The following is a 16,053-nucleotide window of genomic DNA, read 5'->3' on the forward strand; positions in this document are numbered from 1 at the left end:
AGTTGCTCCTTCACACTAATTAATGTAGTTGCTCTCTCACATACGCTCTACTCCTTACTTCATTGCAACAGTAATCCAAACCTTCTGAGTCTTTTTTTCCTCTTTAGTTTATTTCACTGGACTACACTGTTTTTACTTTCTTTTCTAGCCATCGCCCCAGACTTCGCACAGAATTTGTTGAAGGCCCAAACTCTGGCCCGACAGAGCGGTGATGTCCTGATTGAATGCAAGCCCAGGATGTCTCCCTGGGGTGTGATTTCATGGAAGAAAGGAAAAGAAGCCTTAAGAGAGAGCCACAGGTACCGGGGTTCCATGTGAATGTGTGTTGAGCAGCAGTTGGCTGCTTTCCTTGTAGAACCACATTTCATCAACATGTTATTTTATTGTTGTGTACTTTATATTCATGTTGACAAACTGCAAAGAACAGAACCACAGCAAACACAGTGCCATTTGAATATCTTAACACATTTTGCACGCTATTCCTTTCTCTTTTGCATTCCACATTTTCTGTTTAACTTGATAGTGCAGCCAGGAGCCCTTAAGAACAAACTTCTACAGTTTACAAAAGGTAATTGGCCATTCTTAGACTGCTGATCCATCAACTCATTAGCAGTATGTAAGATCTGCAGGGTTATTTGAACACAAGGCAGACGATGATGTAGGCAACCAGTGAGACATGTACGAAATACAAAAATCCCCAAAAGGTGCCGATCGATGACAAGCTGCGGAATAACCTACCTAGGGAGCTCGCCGGACACCTTGTTTTATTAGAAATCAGGTTGTGCAGATCAATGCAATACTTCAGTACGCAGGGAAAGACAGGAAGATAAAGTGTTAATCAGACATTGCTCCCAAGGAGGACACAATTATCGAAATTCCATGCAGTGAATGGTCAGGATTCCTTGACTTTCCTCGCTATTAAAGCTGCAGTGGAGGATGGCTTTAAACTTCTAACTATTTGAGGTAGGAAGTAGACAGGAAACAATACAAGACTGTATGGCTCATAATTTATGGTATTTATGTAGTAATAATAATAATAACTTTTTTTGCACCTTCAAGGGACCTAAGGATGCCTATCGTTCTCATCCTATCCTATTGTTCCTCCTCCTCGTTCATCAAAAAGTGTGCAAATCAGTCAGTGATGCATTTCCATGTTTAGGAAATATTGGTGCATGTGCAGGAATTTGCCAGCAAGAAGTAAAGGACACCTGCTGCAACTTGCACTGATTCACATTTCTCATTCCATGCGGCATTAATTGCTCAGCTGGCTCAGCAGCTTTTCTTTACTGAGGTACCCATCCTCTCCATAGTGTGGGTGCAGTTTTAGTCATATCTCACCTGCAGTTAAACTGATTGTTGAGAAAACTGAAAGGCTGATCTGATAATAAATACCGATGCCAGCCAAAGACGCTGCGGTTACAGCTGTAAGATGTTTTATTTTGAGGCGGAGCAGCAACATCAGCACCAAGATTATTTCGTGTGCTGTGAAATGATCGACCGAGCTTGCAGCTTTATCATCTTCTTAAACATTCAAAGGAAAATGCAGACATACGGCTATGTGCAACGGCACCCAAATGGCGACATTTCCCATTCGAGTTTGAACATTACAGCCTTATACTCAAGTGGGTGAGATGCATACCAAATGTAGACTTTGACATTATTGCAGCATCCCTGGCAAGCCTATTCCCTGCTTCCTCGCTCGTTAGAATTTAGTTTCCACTGCACAGAAATGAGTCTGCTACCAATGCTATTACAGCAGCGGCACATCAGTAATCCATCCCGCTGGCTGAACTAAAATACCCATAATTCCTTCTAATCTTCCAGGGATAATGTTTTCAAGGATGTGGAGCAGAGAGGTACAAACTAGCTAAGAATAAGGTAGAATCTGATGAGTAAATAATAATCCTCCACTTTTATGGCATGCATATATAACAAGATAGTCTTGGCATTTACTATATGTGGAGAGTTGTGAGGTTAATGTGAAAGTACCTCCCTAATTTGATTTCACTGCTGATCACTGCCTCGATTCGTAAAGCAATATTGGCAATAGCGCTCAGGAATATTACAGTACATTCTAAATTGCACCACTATATTTAAGATTGTTTTGCTAAATATCCTTTACCTCAGCAGATATAACGCCTGCTCACATGTTCTCACATGCCCTGCCTATAATAAACAATAAATAATAAATCATGCCGGAATATCCTAGGAGTAAAGTGTTTAACTAGGCAATCTTTTTTAAGCGGTTCAAATTAAGTTTTTTTTTTTTATCTATAGCATGATAGTTTTTTGTTGCACCATGGAGAGACAGACTGAGCTTTTAGATTGCACCTTGTAGCTCACTTTAACACCCACCAATAAGGTCGAAAAGTGCCCATTTACTGTATCACACTACTTAGTCTTTTATGTGCGTCACAAATTTCCCCGCTCATGTTAATTGCTGTAGTGCAATATTTGACAGGAGGAAGAACCAAGTGAAAGCCTTCCAGATAGATAATGCACATCATATCTCTCTCTTGAATCATCATTTCAACCTTGCTGAGGAGAAAACCTGACATACAAGTGTGACATCTCATATTCATAACTCTTCGTTACTGTCCATTACAAAAGAATCCCTCGGTTCACCTGAGAGATGCAACCTGCTGCCCCACAGGGAATGGGCTCTGTTCAAGTGGATAATGTGTTTTAATTTCCCTTACCTTTAAGGCAATAGTGGTCATTTCGTCTTAGTTTGGAGGGCTTCAGGCTGCCTTCAAGGTATCTATTAAAGAGGCGTGTTCAGCTTCTTATTTTTAAGCAAGTTAAGTTTGAAATATTAGCTTAACCCCATTACTGTCTCATATGCAGTTTCGAGCATAAAATGGCAGCTTGAGCCGGGTAATTAATTTCAATGAATCCAAATGTGTTCAGGAAATTGCTGTACAATCAGGGCGGAGAGGCAGTATCAAAAATTGATGGGATAGAATTTGATGAAATTGGCACAATTTACTGAAGAAATGGCTTGTAGATTAAAAGCGAACTTTGTCTACTCCCATCGAACATGCCAATGGCACACGTGTTGTTTAGCTCCCTGATAACTTACTCACTAAGGAACACATATTTATATTCAAATCTGTGCTCAGAGGAATTAACGGTTGCAGCTTCTTTGTAATAACTGAGATAAAAATAATAGCTAGTCAATAAAAAAATTCAAAGAGAGGCAATTACTTAGCTGAGGCAGTTCTTCCTGAACAAGGTTTTATGTTATTAATGCCTTTCAAGGATTTTTCTCTACTCTTTGGAGATCAGAGTTTAGGGACCAGCCATCGTTTTTTTTTTTTTCATTCTCTTTAGATTATTATTATCGGCTTATTACACGATAAGTGAGCATGATCGTTCCCTCAGTGATTTTTGATTTTTCTGCAATGGATAACAGCCTGTTTTTCAGTGATGCTAACAAAATGATTTTGCCATGACTCTTAATTTCCAAACCAATTCTCCTTTGTTTACTTTCCCTTACATGTTTGAAGATAACCAAATAAATCCTACTCAAGTCTTTTTGCTCAATCTTGAGGGAAATAAACACATTTTAAAGTTTTACCAAAAGGTGTTTGCAGCACACATTCAATTCAATTCAAGACCATATTGACACCACAATCCTTTAAAAAGCTGCTCCTGCTACAAGCTAGGTTATTGGAAGCAGCATCTCAGTTATTGGATTCCACAATGATACACTAGATTTATTGTTATTTGTCCACTGCATCTGCCATAGAGATCTTTTTGTGGGTACAGCGCATTGGTCAGTTTTATTTGTAACATCACAACAGTACTTTGAAGGTCATTTTTACAGTCTATTTGTACTGTATGTATTTTCAAATGTTTACATTTACTGATCAACTGAAACAACCTGCGTGTGTACACGGCCAACATGTACATAAACAGTTACACAAGCAACAATTTGGGATTCAGCAACACGGAAATAAACATACATAATGTGTACAAAACAAGTACCGTACTTTCTCGTGTATAATGCGCACCCATGTATTATACGCACCCCCAAAGTTAAAAATTCTGTAAAACCCTTCTACGTATGTATGATGCATATTTACAATGCATGATTTTGCTTCTACCCATATATCAAAACATGAAGTATTATCTGTATTTTGTTAGTTTTTTTTTCAAATAATTATTCTGAAGTTAAGCACTTTATTTGAACACTTACAACTTTCTTTTTTATTGACTTGCTCTTATTTCGAAATTCAAAACCCTACTTTTATTTAGTAAATGAGAAAACACACAGTTGTGCTCATATGTTTGAAGGCAGGCAGAATTTGTAAGATGGGTACAATTCTTTATAGAAAACATATTTAATTTAAATTTTATTTTAATGGGATTCAAATTAAACGGTCAAGCATTTCAGAAAAGCATTATCAATAAACAAAACAAAACATAACCATAAAGAAATTAATGATGGTTGTTGTTCAGTTGTTTGAGGTGAAGAGAGGGGCGGAGCTGTCAACTGATCACCACCTGGTGTTGAGTTGGCTCCGATGGTGGGGGAAGATGCCGGTCCGACGTGGCAGGCCCAAACGTATTGTAAGGGTCTGCTGGGAACGTCTGGCAGAATCCCCTGTCAGAAGGAGTTTCAACTCCCACCTCCGACAGAACTTTGCTCATGTTCCGGGGGAGGCAGGGCACATCGAGTCCGAGTGGACCATGTTCCGCGCCTCCATTGCTGAGGCGGCCGACCGGAGCTGTGGCCTGTCGTGACGGCAATCCCCGAACACGTTGGTGGACACCAACGGTGAGGGATACCGTCAAGCTGAAGAAGGAGTCCTATCGGGCCTTTTTGGCTGATGGGTACCGGCTGGCCATGCGGAATGCAGCTCTGGTGGTCGCTGAAGCAAAAACTCGGGAATGGGAGGAGTTCGGTGAGGCTATGGAGAAAGACTTCCGGACGGCTTCGAGGAAATTCTGGTCCACCATCCGGCGTCTCAGGAGAGGAAAGCAGTGCACCACCAACACTGTGTATAGTGGGAGTGGGGCGCTGCTGACCTCTACTCGGGACGTTGTGAGTCGGTGGGGAGAATACTTCGAAGACCTCCTCAATTTCACTGACAAGCCTTCCCATGAGGAAGCAGAGTGTGGGTTCTCTGAGGCGGGCTCTCCTATCTCTGGGTTTGAGGTCACCGAGATAGTTAAAAAGCTCCTCCGTGGCAGGGCCCCTGGGGTGGATGAGATTCGCCCGGAGTTCCTAAAGGCTCTGGATGTTGTGGGGCTGTCCTGGTTGACACGCCTCTGCAACATCGCGTGGACATCGGGGACAGTGCCTCTGAATTGGCAGACTGGGGTGGTGGTTCCCCTTTTTAAGAAGGGGGACCAGAGGGTGTGTTCCAACTACAGGGGGATAACACTCCTCAGCCTCCCTGGTAAGGTCTATTCAGGGGTGCTGGAGAGGAGGGTCCGTCGGGAAGTCGAATCTCAGATTCAGGAGGAGCAGTGTGGTTTTCGTCCTGGCCGTGGAACAGTGGACCAGCTCTACACCCACGGCAGGGTCCTCGAGGGTGCATGGGAGTTCGCCCAACCAGTCTACATGTGTTTTGTGGACTTGGTGAAGGCGTTGGACCGTGTCCCTCGGGAGTCCTGTGGAGGGTGTTTTGGGAGTATGGGGTACCGAACCCCCTGATACGGACTGTTCGGTCCCTGTACGACTGGAGTCAGAGTTTGGTCCGCATATCCGGCAGTAAGTTGGACTCGTTCCCGGTGAGGGTTGGACTCCGCCAAGGCTGCCCTTTGTCACCGATTCTGTTCATAACTTTTATGGACAGAATTTCTTGGCACAGCCGAGGCTTAGAGGGGGTCCGGTTTGGTGGCCTCAGTATTGCATTTCTGCTTTTTGCAGATGATGTAGTTCTGTTGGCTTCATCAAGCCGTTACCTCCAACTCTCACTGGAGCAGTTCGCAGCCGAGTGTGAAGCGGCTGGGATGAGAATCAGCACCTTCAAATCTGAGATGCCTCCCGGACGCCTCCCTGGTGAGGTGTTCCGGCCACGTCCCACCGGGAGGAGACCCCGGGGACGACCCAGGACACGCTGGAGAGACTACGTCCTTCGGCTGGCCTGGGAACGCCTCGGGATCCCCCCGGAAGAGCTGGATGAAGTGGCTGGGGAGAGGGAAGTCTGGGCGTCCCTGCTAAAGCTACTGCCCCCGCGACCCGACCCGAATAAGCCGTAGAAAATGAATGGATGGATGGATTGATGTTGTTCAGTTATCAGTCATATTTAAAAAAACAAAAAAACAACAACATTTCACAAATTCTGCCAGGGTATGTAAATGTATGAGCACAACTCTACATATATGCATTCATATGTACATACCCCTGTCATATTGGAATGAAAGTATAGGCTACACCTTTTTTTATAACCACTAGGTGGCGGTGGCATTTTGGAATGAACGTGTACAGCTTTTTGATAACCACTAGATGGCGGCATACATTTATAAAATGCTGAAAGTTTTTTTCCATTTGCCCCTATACCTATGTATAATGCACACTATTGACTTTTGACAATTTTTGGGGGGGGGGGGTGCGGATTATATAGGAAAAATTACGGTAATACCACTTTTAAATGTTACATACCATTTAGCGTTTTCCCCTGGAAAATATTAATTGTGTTACGTGAATGGTGTAGTGTGAGTTGCAATCAACCAGTGTTTGAATACTTACTTAAAATCCCAAAGATGTCCCATGGAAAACATTATTAAAAGTTACATTTCACTACAGCAGCTCATTGACATGTAAAGCGGCACAAGCACACTCGCTGCGTCAGATGAAATCCGCCAGGCTTGACTGATGATGCCGACAGTTGAAATGAGATTCTTTGTTGCTGTCACTTGCTGGGACAATCTGTTGTAAAGGCTAACCCTTCTTTTATTGCCATGCAGCCAAGCAGGTTGACTTTGTTCCTCCTGAGAGTTCACTGACATTTATTAGGAATAATTGAATCAATTTTAATAACTGGTGAAGGATTTTTATCTTTTGTCTTTCTGTGTTTATCTCAGCTTTAAGTCGTTAATATTCATAAATGCTGTGGTACCACAATAAACAGTAATTGAGTGAATTTTACCCAGGGAATTTTTTTATTCATGACATTACAAAATAAGGATGGACTATTTATTTCTGTCCTTAACGGTACAGTGAGAGTATACAGTGCAACTGTTGGACTGGAACAAGTTTAATTTATGATTATCATACTGCATACAGGGTGAGTGCACACATTCTACATCACTTTGTGTATGTATGACTTGTGGAGCAAAAATGTACATACTGTATTAGCAATTTAAGTGCAGTTACATGGTGTGAGTACATCTTCCCGTGAAGTGCACTGTTCTTATCAAGTCAGTGCAGCAAAATCAAACCGTAACACTTATTGCTGAGGTCCTACTTATGTCACACTGCAGCACAGGGAGCCAATTAAAATTTACTGAGATAAACTCCAGGCTCAATTTAAAATCCTTTAGGACCGTGGGCTTGTTCATTTCAGCGGCATGACCGTGCACGTTAGCACAAGCATAGCTAAATTTCAGTTAAAGTTCCCTAAACCAACACTGATGCTGTCAATGGGCTTAATGAGATATGCCTTATAAACTTTGTATTAACTGTGTGTATATGTGTCTGTGTTTATGGTTTCTCACAGAGTTACTGTCTTGGATAATGGGAACCTTCGTATTTCCAATGTGTCGAAAATTGATGCTGGTCTGTACACATGCGTAGCCAGAAACCAGTTTGGCGTCGCCAGCAGCGCCGGCAGCCTTTTGGTTAAAGGTAAAAACTTCTATTTTATGAGACTGATAAAATAGAATGACTGACAACCAGTCCACGGTGTACCCTGCCTCCTGCCCAAAGCCAAAGTCAGCTGGATAGGCTCCAGCTCACCTGCGACCCCAATGAGGGCAAGCGCTGTAGAAATTGGAACGGTGGATGGATGGATGGATGAATGGATCATGAATGGATTAATCTTCCTTCACTTTGAACATTAACAAGGAATTACATAATAATTCCGAGCAAAAATACTTAAACCGTGTGCCCAAATGACACGACCATACGGCGATACATACAGGGTAGGGTGTCCTTGGCTTTCGACTGAGTTTTCATTAGTACTACACCAATGTAATCTGAGTTTGTACGTACCTGTAAATCAGAACACAGCATAGTCTTTATCACTAAACTGTGCTAATGCTGGAGTGAAGTCATAATTACAGTAAATATTTGCATAAAAACACATTTACGACACAATTCAAAACTGATCAAATCAAAAACTCTCACAAAAAAGAAAGTCCTTGCCGTTACTTCTGTGGTTGGTTTGCAGACTGGAACGGCACATTTCATTGTCCAAAAGTGTCATTCCGGACAATGACAGTTTTTTTTAACCTTCTAAATAAACACATCTCTGGTGTGCAATAAGATCTCTGGGTCGTTATAAAGAGCAGAGTCGACAACAGTGGTCTATTAGCGTGCTCTTTGGTGATTCCTCTTCACATCCACTTTGAATTGCAAATACGCTTGCACAGAAGCCCAACTATTCCCACCCTACACCCCCAGTTCCTCTCTTTACATGTGAAATTGGGTAACAAATAGATCATCTGTATGCATGTATATTTATAAAAGTGTATTATAAGCTTGTAAATTTGCAAAATGTCTACCTGTGTTACATGGTGAGTAAACTACACAGACTGGAATCACTTCTTTTGTTGGGCTTGTTCACACATCAACCAGAAGGGTTTTCAATATGTAAAGCTATAATATACCCGTTTTGTGTACTGGGTGGCACACCTCTGCTGTAGAGATAGTACCTGCTGTTTCTGGACTGTTGCGTTTATTTGAGTGAGAATTTTGACATTCACTTGTTAAAATTGTGACTTTATTCTAATCAGATTGTGACTTTTTGATCCAATCGTTAAATTAGTAAAGGGATGATTAAAAAAAAAAAAAAAAAAAACCCTAAACACTTTCTTTTAAGCCTTTCTGAGAGCCTTTGTAGAGTGTAAATCATTCTACCGTCTGGAGTTCATGTCATGCTCTGTGTTCCTCCCAAATGAGAAATTAAACTGCAGACATAGCATTTAGGCTCTACTTGATCAGAATGATCATACTGAGGCATAAGCGCAAAATTTGCTATAATTTCTATGCTAATTCTATAGCAAGTATTAAAATCTAGGTTGTAAAAGACGTTCAGAGCAATAAAAACAGAACTGTACTAGATGAGGATTATGGTGTGCAGAGGAATACTGTATGTTGTGAATAAGGAAGCCAATTTGTGATTTCGTAACAGGAAACGAGCGTGACACCTCTGCTATCAACGGCAGAAAGTTTCTCTCATTTTGCATCCTGTGTTGAAACTTTGTCCGGACTCACCTAGAATGTACCGCCACGACCAGCCAGTTCTCCTTAGCTGCACCCAGATAAACAACTTGCCTTGTTTTGACAGAGCTGCATATAGACCTTTACTCCCCCTGACATGCTGCATTGGCTCCTCTGTCTATTAGATACTTATGACATATATGCATGATTCACTGCTCACCGGACTCTCAGCCGAGGCTCTATTATCTTCTCGGTGCAGTTAAGTGAGAAGTCCATATGAGACAGAATAAAGATTAAAGAAAGTATTGACACAGACTTGAATTGCAGTGCAGGGCGAGTTTATTTTTCTTCTTTGCCACTCCAGCAGAATAGTGACATATACGTAGGAACATGCCTTAATTTATGCAACTCGCATAAGAGGTACAATATTTACTCACTGGCAAACCAAATATAATTTATTCTGAGTTGACTGAATATCTGGGACAGGAATAAAAGAAATAATACTTTTTTGGGGGTGGTGGAGGGAGCGGGTAAAGGGTGGTGGTGTTTCTTACAGTTACAGTCAAATGTTTATGGAGCATTACAAAGAAAAGTAGGCATCAAAAAGATGAGGATTTATATCCATACTCGCAAAGTAAAAAAAAAAAAAAGTGTGCAAATCATGAATGAGGGAAAACATCTTGTTGAGCATGTTTCTTAACCAGTGCGCCATGTTTCCAGAGCCAACAGTGATCACAAGCCCAGCTGGTCATCTGGACGTGACGGTGGGGGAAAGCATTGTGCTGCCATGCCAGGTGTATCATGACCCCACACTGGATCTCAAGTTCACATGGTTCTTCAACGAGCAGCTCATCCACTTTGGCAGTGCTGGGGCTTATTTTGAAAGAGTTGGGGGTGTAAGTGGAACACACACACATACAGTAAATGCTGAGGGTTGACCTATTGAATATAGCCGAATATATGTGACCCCCCCCCCCCCCCCCGAAAAAAAACAAGAAATACTCACTCAACAGTATGTACAGTAGTTTGACTCTTGAGGAAGCTCGTTTATATTAAGATAAAAATATCTACTTATTCCATCTCTATCATTTTACAGATTATTTTATCTCATAGATCAGCGAGCAACGTATTCATGGTTTGCTTATTACAAGTAGAAGCATACAGAAAAATGTTTAGGGCTCTGTGGTTGCCTGTTCAGTTGGTAATAGAGCAACAGCCAGTTAATTCATTATGCAGTGTGCAGCCAAGCCTAACACTTGATTATCTAATAACAATGTTTGTCTCTAAAAGGATAAGCAATTATGATTTGCTGGCATCTTTATCATTCCCTCTTTAGTCATTAGATTTTTTTTTTTTGCATTCAACATGATCATAGTCAATAATAGCCTAGTAATCTGTGTTGCCCTGCTCTTCATTTAAACCCTTGACCCCACTGAATTCGGCTCAATAACATGCTGTGGGAAATACCGCATAGTGAGTAGGGTCACACGGTGAGAAGACAAGGGGCAAGCTCCCTGAGAAGGTAATAATTGTTCATAGTCAAGAATATAATAATAAATTATATCAAATGGATAAAATTTTGGCCATTTTTCATGAAGTATTATTAAAACTGTAATGCAAAATACCTCAACTTCTAAAAGGTGCAGCTGCTACTTGAAAATGAAAACATGCCATATACGATATGCAATATGCTACAGTATGTTTCAGTGTCTGAGCTTGTTATTTACAATAAGAGAAATAAATACCCTTCGTATGAATGTGACTATTCGAACAGAGCTTGAGCGTTAATCTTAATGTTAGAGTTCAGAGAAAAAAAAAGTGGAGAAAGTACAGAATGCGCAGAAATCTGTTTCAGGAAAACACAAGATTTTCCAATCACGCACAAAAAGAACTTCATTATTACCTCCCAAGTGATGACCAGTTCTGAGCGTCCACCACCATTGCTTTCACTACCAGAATTTCACAAATTGAAAACCAAAAAACAGTAATATTTAAAGTTAAAGTTAGAATTAAAGTAACTGACCTGAAATGTTTTGACAGCGCTCTGCCGGGGACATAATGATCCGGAATATTCAGCTGAGGCATGCTGGGAAATATACATGTGCAGTTCAGACCAAGGTGGACAGTGTGTCTATTGCCACTGATGTAGTGGTTCGAGGTAAGATGCCCTCTTACTAAATGTCAATCGTATCAAATTGTTTGTAATTTAGAAGCATATAGATATACAGTATTGCACAAGAGAGAGAAAACCTTTGAGTAAGAAAAAATCTCATTCATTTATTTTCCTTATTACTTTGAATGATGTTATGTTATATCATCTCTACATCTTGAAAAACGTGCGTCAATTGACTCTGTTACTCACTTTTGTACAAAGTACAGCAAGGGGGCCACATCCGGCACGTCCAAAATTTCTGATCAACCCTCGCAGTCTTTATGAAGTCAAAATAAAATGAAAACCGTATTCAAAGATTTTATTCTGAAATTGTTGCTTTCTTTTATTTGTAATGTGCACATGTGTGGACAGTACAAGCGGGCAAAAGCAACGACTTGTATCTTCAGTGTTGCCGACTTAGCGACATTGTCCCTATATTTTGCAACTTTTCTGGTGCTTCGAACAACTATTACAAAAAACTGACCAGCAACAATGCCGACAGTGGTCCTCAAGTTAACAACATTCTTATTTAGTGCTTGGTGGGAAGAAGAGGGGCATTTGAACTGATAATGATTTTGGAGTCCCAACTGGGCTTGGCTTATATATGAGTTAGTGGTTGGTCAGCACACTTTCAAACTATAGAAAAAAAATGATGCAAACTGTAAAAAAAAAAAATAATAATTTTAATTATATATATATATATATATATATATGTTGATTCAGTAGTGATGTAATGTTAATCAATTATATATTTGTTCCTAATTTTAACAACATATACCAAGTAGCAGCTTTTTGAAACAATACAATTTAATGCTTTATCTAATACATTCATTAAGTGAATATGGAACACAATTGAGGTTAGCATGTTGCTGTGCCCCTTGACAATCATTCCAGTTTCTCACGTTGCCCCTTTGGAAATTAAATTCACACCCTGCATCTAGGTCCTCCAGGCCCCCCTGTGGACTGTCAAGTGAGTGAGATGACAGAGACCACAGCACTTTTGACCTGGGGACCTGGAATGGACAACCACAGCCCCATTCTAAGCTATACCATCCAGGCCAGGTCGCCCTTCTCTCTTGGGTGGCAAGCAATTACCACTGGTAGGTTGCTTTCATCCAAATCATTAAATAAATAAATAAAGGAGGAGGAGGAGGAGGAGGCAGGACAGGTCTCATTTTGAAAAGTCACATATGAAAAGAGTAAATACCTCACTGACAGCTCAGGGGCGGATCCTTAAGGGTTTTGATGAAAGGTAATTTGGTGTAATGTCTTTTAGTTCCTGAGCTGCTCGACGGAAAGCAGCTGTCGGCCACTGTAATTGACTTGAATCCCTGGGTGGAGTACGAGTTCAGAGTACTGGCAACCAACAGCATTGGAACAGGAGAGCCCAGCAAAGCCTCTAGAAAGGCCCGCACCAAGGACACAAGTACGTACCACTACTTACTCTTAATCAATTTGTCTCAAGACTCAACGCATTAAGCACAGCATCAGATATCCTGAATCTATCTATTATGCCACTTGCTCACCCATGCAGACTATACACAAGTTTACCACAGATACGTCTGCTGATGTCGGCCACCTTCGGCAGCTTCACTTGCCTTTGAGAAGAAAAAAATATAAAGCATAAATAGTGAATGAATTGGAATTTTATTGATGGTTATATTGTAATAATTTTTTTCAGCTACATTTACTGTATATGTTTGCAAATAGAAAATGCCTGAAATGCCTTACTCTGATTGTACTGATGAAAACATTACATTGAGTAAACTGGAGTCAATGTGGTGTTTTCTTCCGCACACACCCTCCATAGTCCTGTGTGTGTAGACGTTATCTTACGCCACAAGGCATCTAATTGTGTCTGTTTATATGATTTTAGTTCCCAGGGTGACTCCGGCTAGAGTGAATGGCGGTGGTGGTGGACGTTCAGAACTGGTCATCACTTGGGAGGTAATCATGAAGTTTTTTTCTGAGTGATTGGAAAATGTTGCAGGAAAACACATTTCTGCCCATTTTGTACTTTCTCCACTTTTTTTTCTCTCTGAATTGTAACATAAAGATTAACGCTCAAGCTCTGTTCAAATAGTCACATTATTTTTACTTCTCAGTGTAAAGCTACTTGTGCGTGGTGATAAGTACTTGCAATTTCAGCATCAACGTCAGCTGTATTCCTCTAAATTCCAGTGGTGCATTTCGTTTGGTATTAATAGCTTATAGATCACTTTCTTGAGTCATCCCTCTGGACTCATCTTATCCTTCTCTTAGCCTGTTCCAGAGGAGCTCCAGAGCGGCCCCGGTTTTGGCTATGTGGTGGCCTTCCGCCCACTCGGCGCGCAGGGTTGGATGCAGGCTGCTGTCACATCCCCTGACGCCTCCAGATATGTCTTCAAGAATGAGAGCATCCCCCCTTATTCATCTTACCATATCAAAGTCGGGGTTTACAACAACAATGGAGAAGGGCCTTTTAGTCCAGTGGTTACCATCTACTCAGCAGAGGAAGGTGTGTACAAGTGTAGTGAAATGAACACGCACACATGCAACTACGCAGCATTTCGCATCTGATTAGTGCTGCTTAGTGTGTGACAGTGAGTCTCGCCTCAGAGAACATACAGTAAAACTGAGGCCCCCCCTTTTACCCCCGAAATACAGACTATACCTTTTTTTCTTATCGACCGGGGTGCACATAACAATTGTGGTCGGGGGAAAAAAAGAGAAAGGGGGAAAAAAGAGCACCAGAGGTTGTTGCTTGGTGCTTTTTTTTTTCTTTTTTTTTTTGACCCACCGACCTCGCTGGATGAACTTAAATACGTGCAGAAAGGGACCGTGCAATCAGCTGATTTGGCGCTGTTCTCTAGGGTAGCGGTCCTCAATCTTTTCTGCACCATGGGCCAGTTTCTTGTAAACACAAAAGAGCTGGGCAATATAGGGGGAAAATTATATCGTGATCATATTTTTCATATCAGTATATTGATATGATATAAAACAAATCACTATTGTTTTCAATCCTCTTAACCTTTTGATTTAAATATTTGTCTGTCAAACGTTGAACATGACATGGAACATTATACAACTGTGACAAACAAATAAAATGTGGACTGTATATTCATAAAAAGCTTGGTTTCCAAGTTTTCCAGTTCCAATTTATGCGCAGGGAGTTGCTAACGAGGGTCTATTAATTTTGTCATCCACTTGAGTCCCTTATTTTCAACTGTGCCTACTGGTAGCATTTCTTTTGTGATATAATAAGCTACTGCATTTGTCATACTTCTGTGTGTGTTCGATTTTTCATCATAATGCATGGCGCTAGAGAAAGTGGACTCTATGGTCTGCACAGATGTTGTTTTTGGTGGGAGGTGGGGCGGGGGGGATTAGCCCTTACTTGGGTCTGGGATAGCAGCCGTGCATTGAGCATGCTCTAGCGGGTGGCACTTTTGCTGGTGGTAAAATAGATTGGTGGCATTCTCTGTCTTGTGTGGACGTACGCTAGACATAATTTGTAGTGAACGCTTGCAATGAGACTTTACAAAACCAAAATAACTGTCAAGACACGAACGAATGCAATCTATTGAAGTCTGTCAACTGCGTCTCATATGTCTATTGAGGAAAAGTTATTTTACGATATGTATCTTTATTGTTTTATCGCCCAGCCCTAAAAGAAATGTTTACCGACTGTCGTAGCCGCTGCACAGCTAGATTGAGACGCCCACGAGCACGCCATCTCGTTGGTACCCGCTCTGAGCTCAGCCACCATCGCCTCCCTGCAAGTTGCACCGTATGCGACCGAGTTTCGCTCGCTGCTCAGCTCAATTGAACTGAGAAAAGAACGAATCATTTCATAAAGTGATTCCATTCAGTACTCAAAAGATTTGTTTGTTTGAACGCGTCGTGTTTTGCATTCCAATTTACATTGTGTTTAAAAGTGTGTTTTAATAAGTTTCAATGTGTTTAAAATGTGTGCTTGTGTTAAAATTATATAAAGAAAACGTTTTCAATACGGTCTGTCTTTTGCGGATTGTCATCTATTGGGTCTGGAATATATACCCGGGATACACAGGTTCACTGCATCCTCACTTAAATTGTGGACTACTTATAACCTTGTTTAACATTTACAACAACTTAAAAATAGCCCTACTAAAATGATCTCAATTTTAAAAGGCTATTATTATATAATTCACTACGATGCACAACGCTGCATTATTATAATGTAATATATTATGATGCTTTATCTTTTTCAAGCTGCTGTGCTTTTATGCAAACTAGCAAAGTTAGAGAAGCTTCAAATGTCACAGTGCTCTTCCAGTTGTCAACGTCATAGTAACCATTCAATATGCACTTCTTTATTTTTTTGTAAAAAAATAAATAAACAAAAAATTTGTAAAAATGGTGCAAAGCAAATATATGTCTTCTTTCCGATCTGGACTGTCTTGTGTACATTTCAGAGCCCAGCAGAGCACCAGGGAGGTTGAGGGCGAAGAGCGTCTCAGCATCTACGGTGGAGGTCAGCTGGAAGCCTCTGGCCTGGACCAATAATCGCAGACGCATCTTGGGCTATGAGGTCAAAAACAGC

General features: G+C 41.1%; 1 protein-coding gene across 6 annotated transcripts in view; it reads left to right on the top strand.

The window, feature by feature from the left end:
- cntn3a.1 (contactin 3a, tandem duplicate 1) overlaps nt 1–16,053 on the top strand; it is a 118,256-nt gene that overhangs the window by 93,040 nt on the left and 9,163 nt on the right. For 5 of the 6 annotated variants that reach the window (XM_061782426.1, XM_061782440.1, XM_061782459.1 and 2 more), the window contains 9 exons: nt 149–299; nt 7,674–7,801; nt 10,058–10,233; nt 11,378–11,495; nt 12,431–12,589; nt 12,766–12,915; nt 13,366–13,436; nt 13,752–13,986; nt 15,926–16,041. In XM_061782426.1, coding sequence (XP_061638410.1) covers nt 149–299; nt 7,674–7,801; nt 10,058–10,233; nt 11,378–11,495; nt 12,431–12,589; nt 12,766–12,915; nt 13,366–13,436; nt 13,752–13,986; nt 15,926–16,041 — 1,304 coding nt within the window. The remainder of the gene's footprint in view (nt 1–148; nt 300–7,673; nt 7,802–10,057; nt 10,234–11,377; nt 11,496–12,430; nt 12,590–12,765; nt 12,916–13,365; nt 13,437–13,751; nt 13,987–15,925; nt 16,042–16,053) is intronic. The other variant, XM_061782444.1, reaches the window with a different exon arrangement.

Source organism: Phyllopteryx taeniolatus, chromosome 1, assembly GCF_024500385.1.
Source record: "Phyllopteryx taeniolatus isolate TA_2022b chromosome 1, UOR_Ptae_1.2, whole genome shotgun sequence".
Taxonomy (NCBI): Eukaryota; Metazoa; Chordata; class Actinopteri; order Syngnathiformes; family Syngnathidae; genus Phyllopteryx; species Phyllopteryx taeniolatus.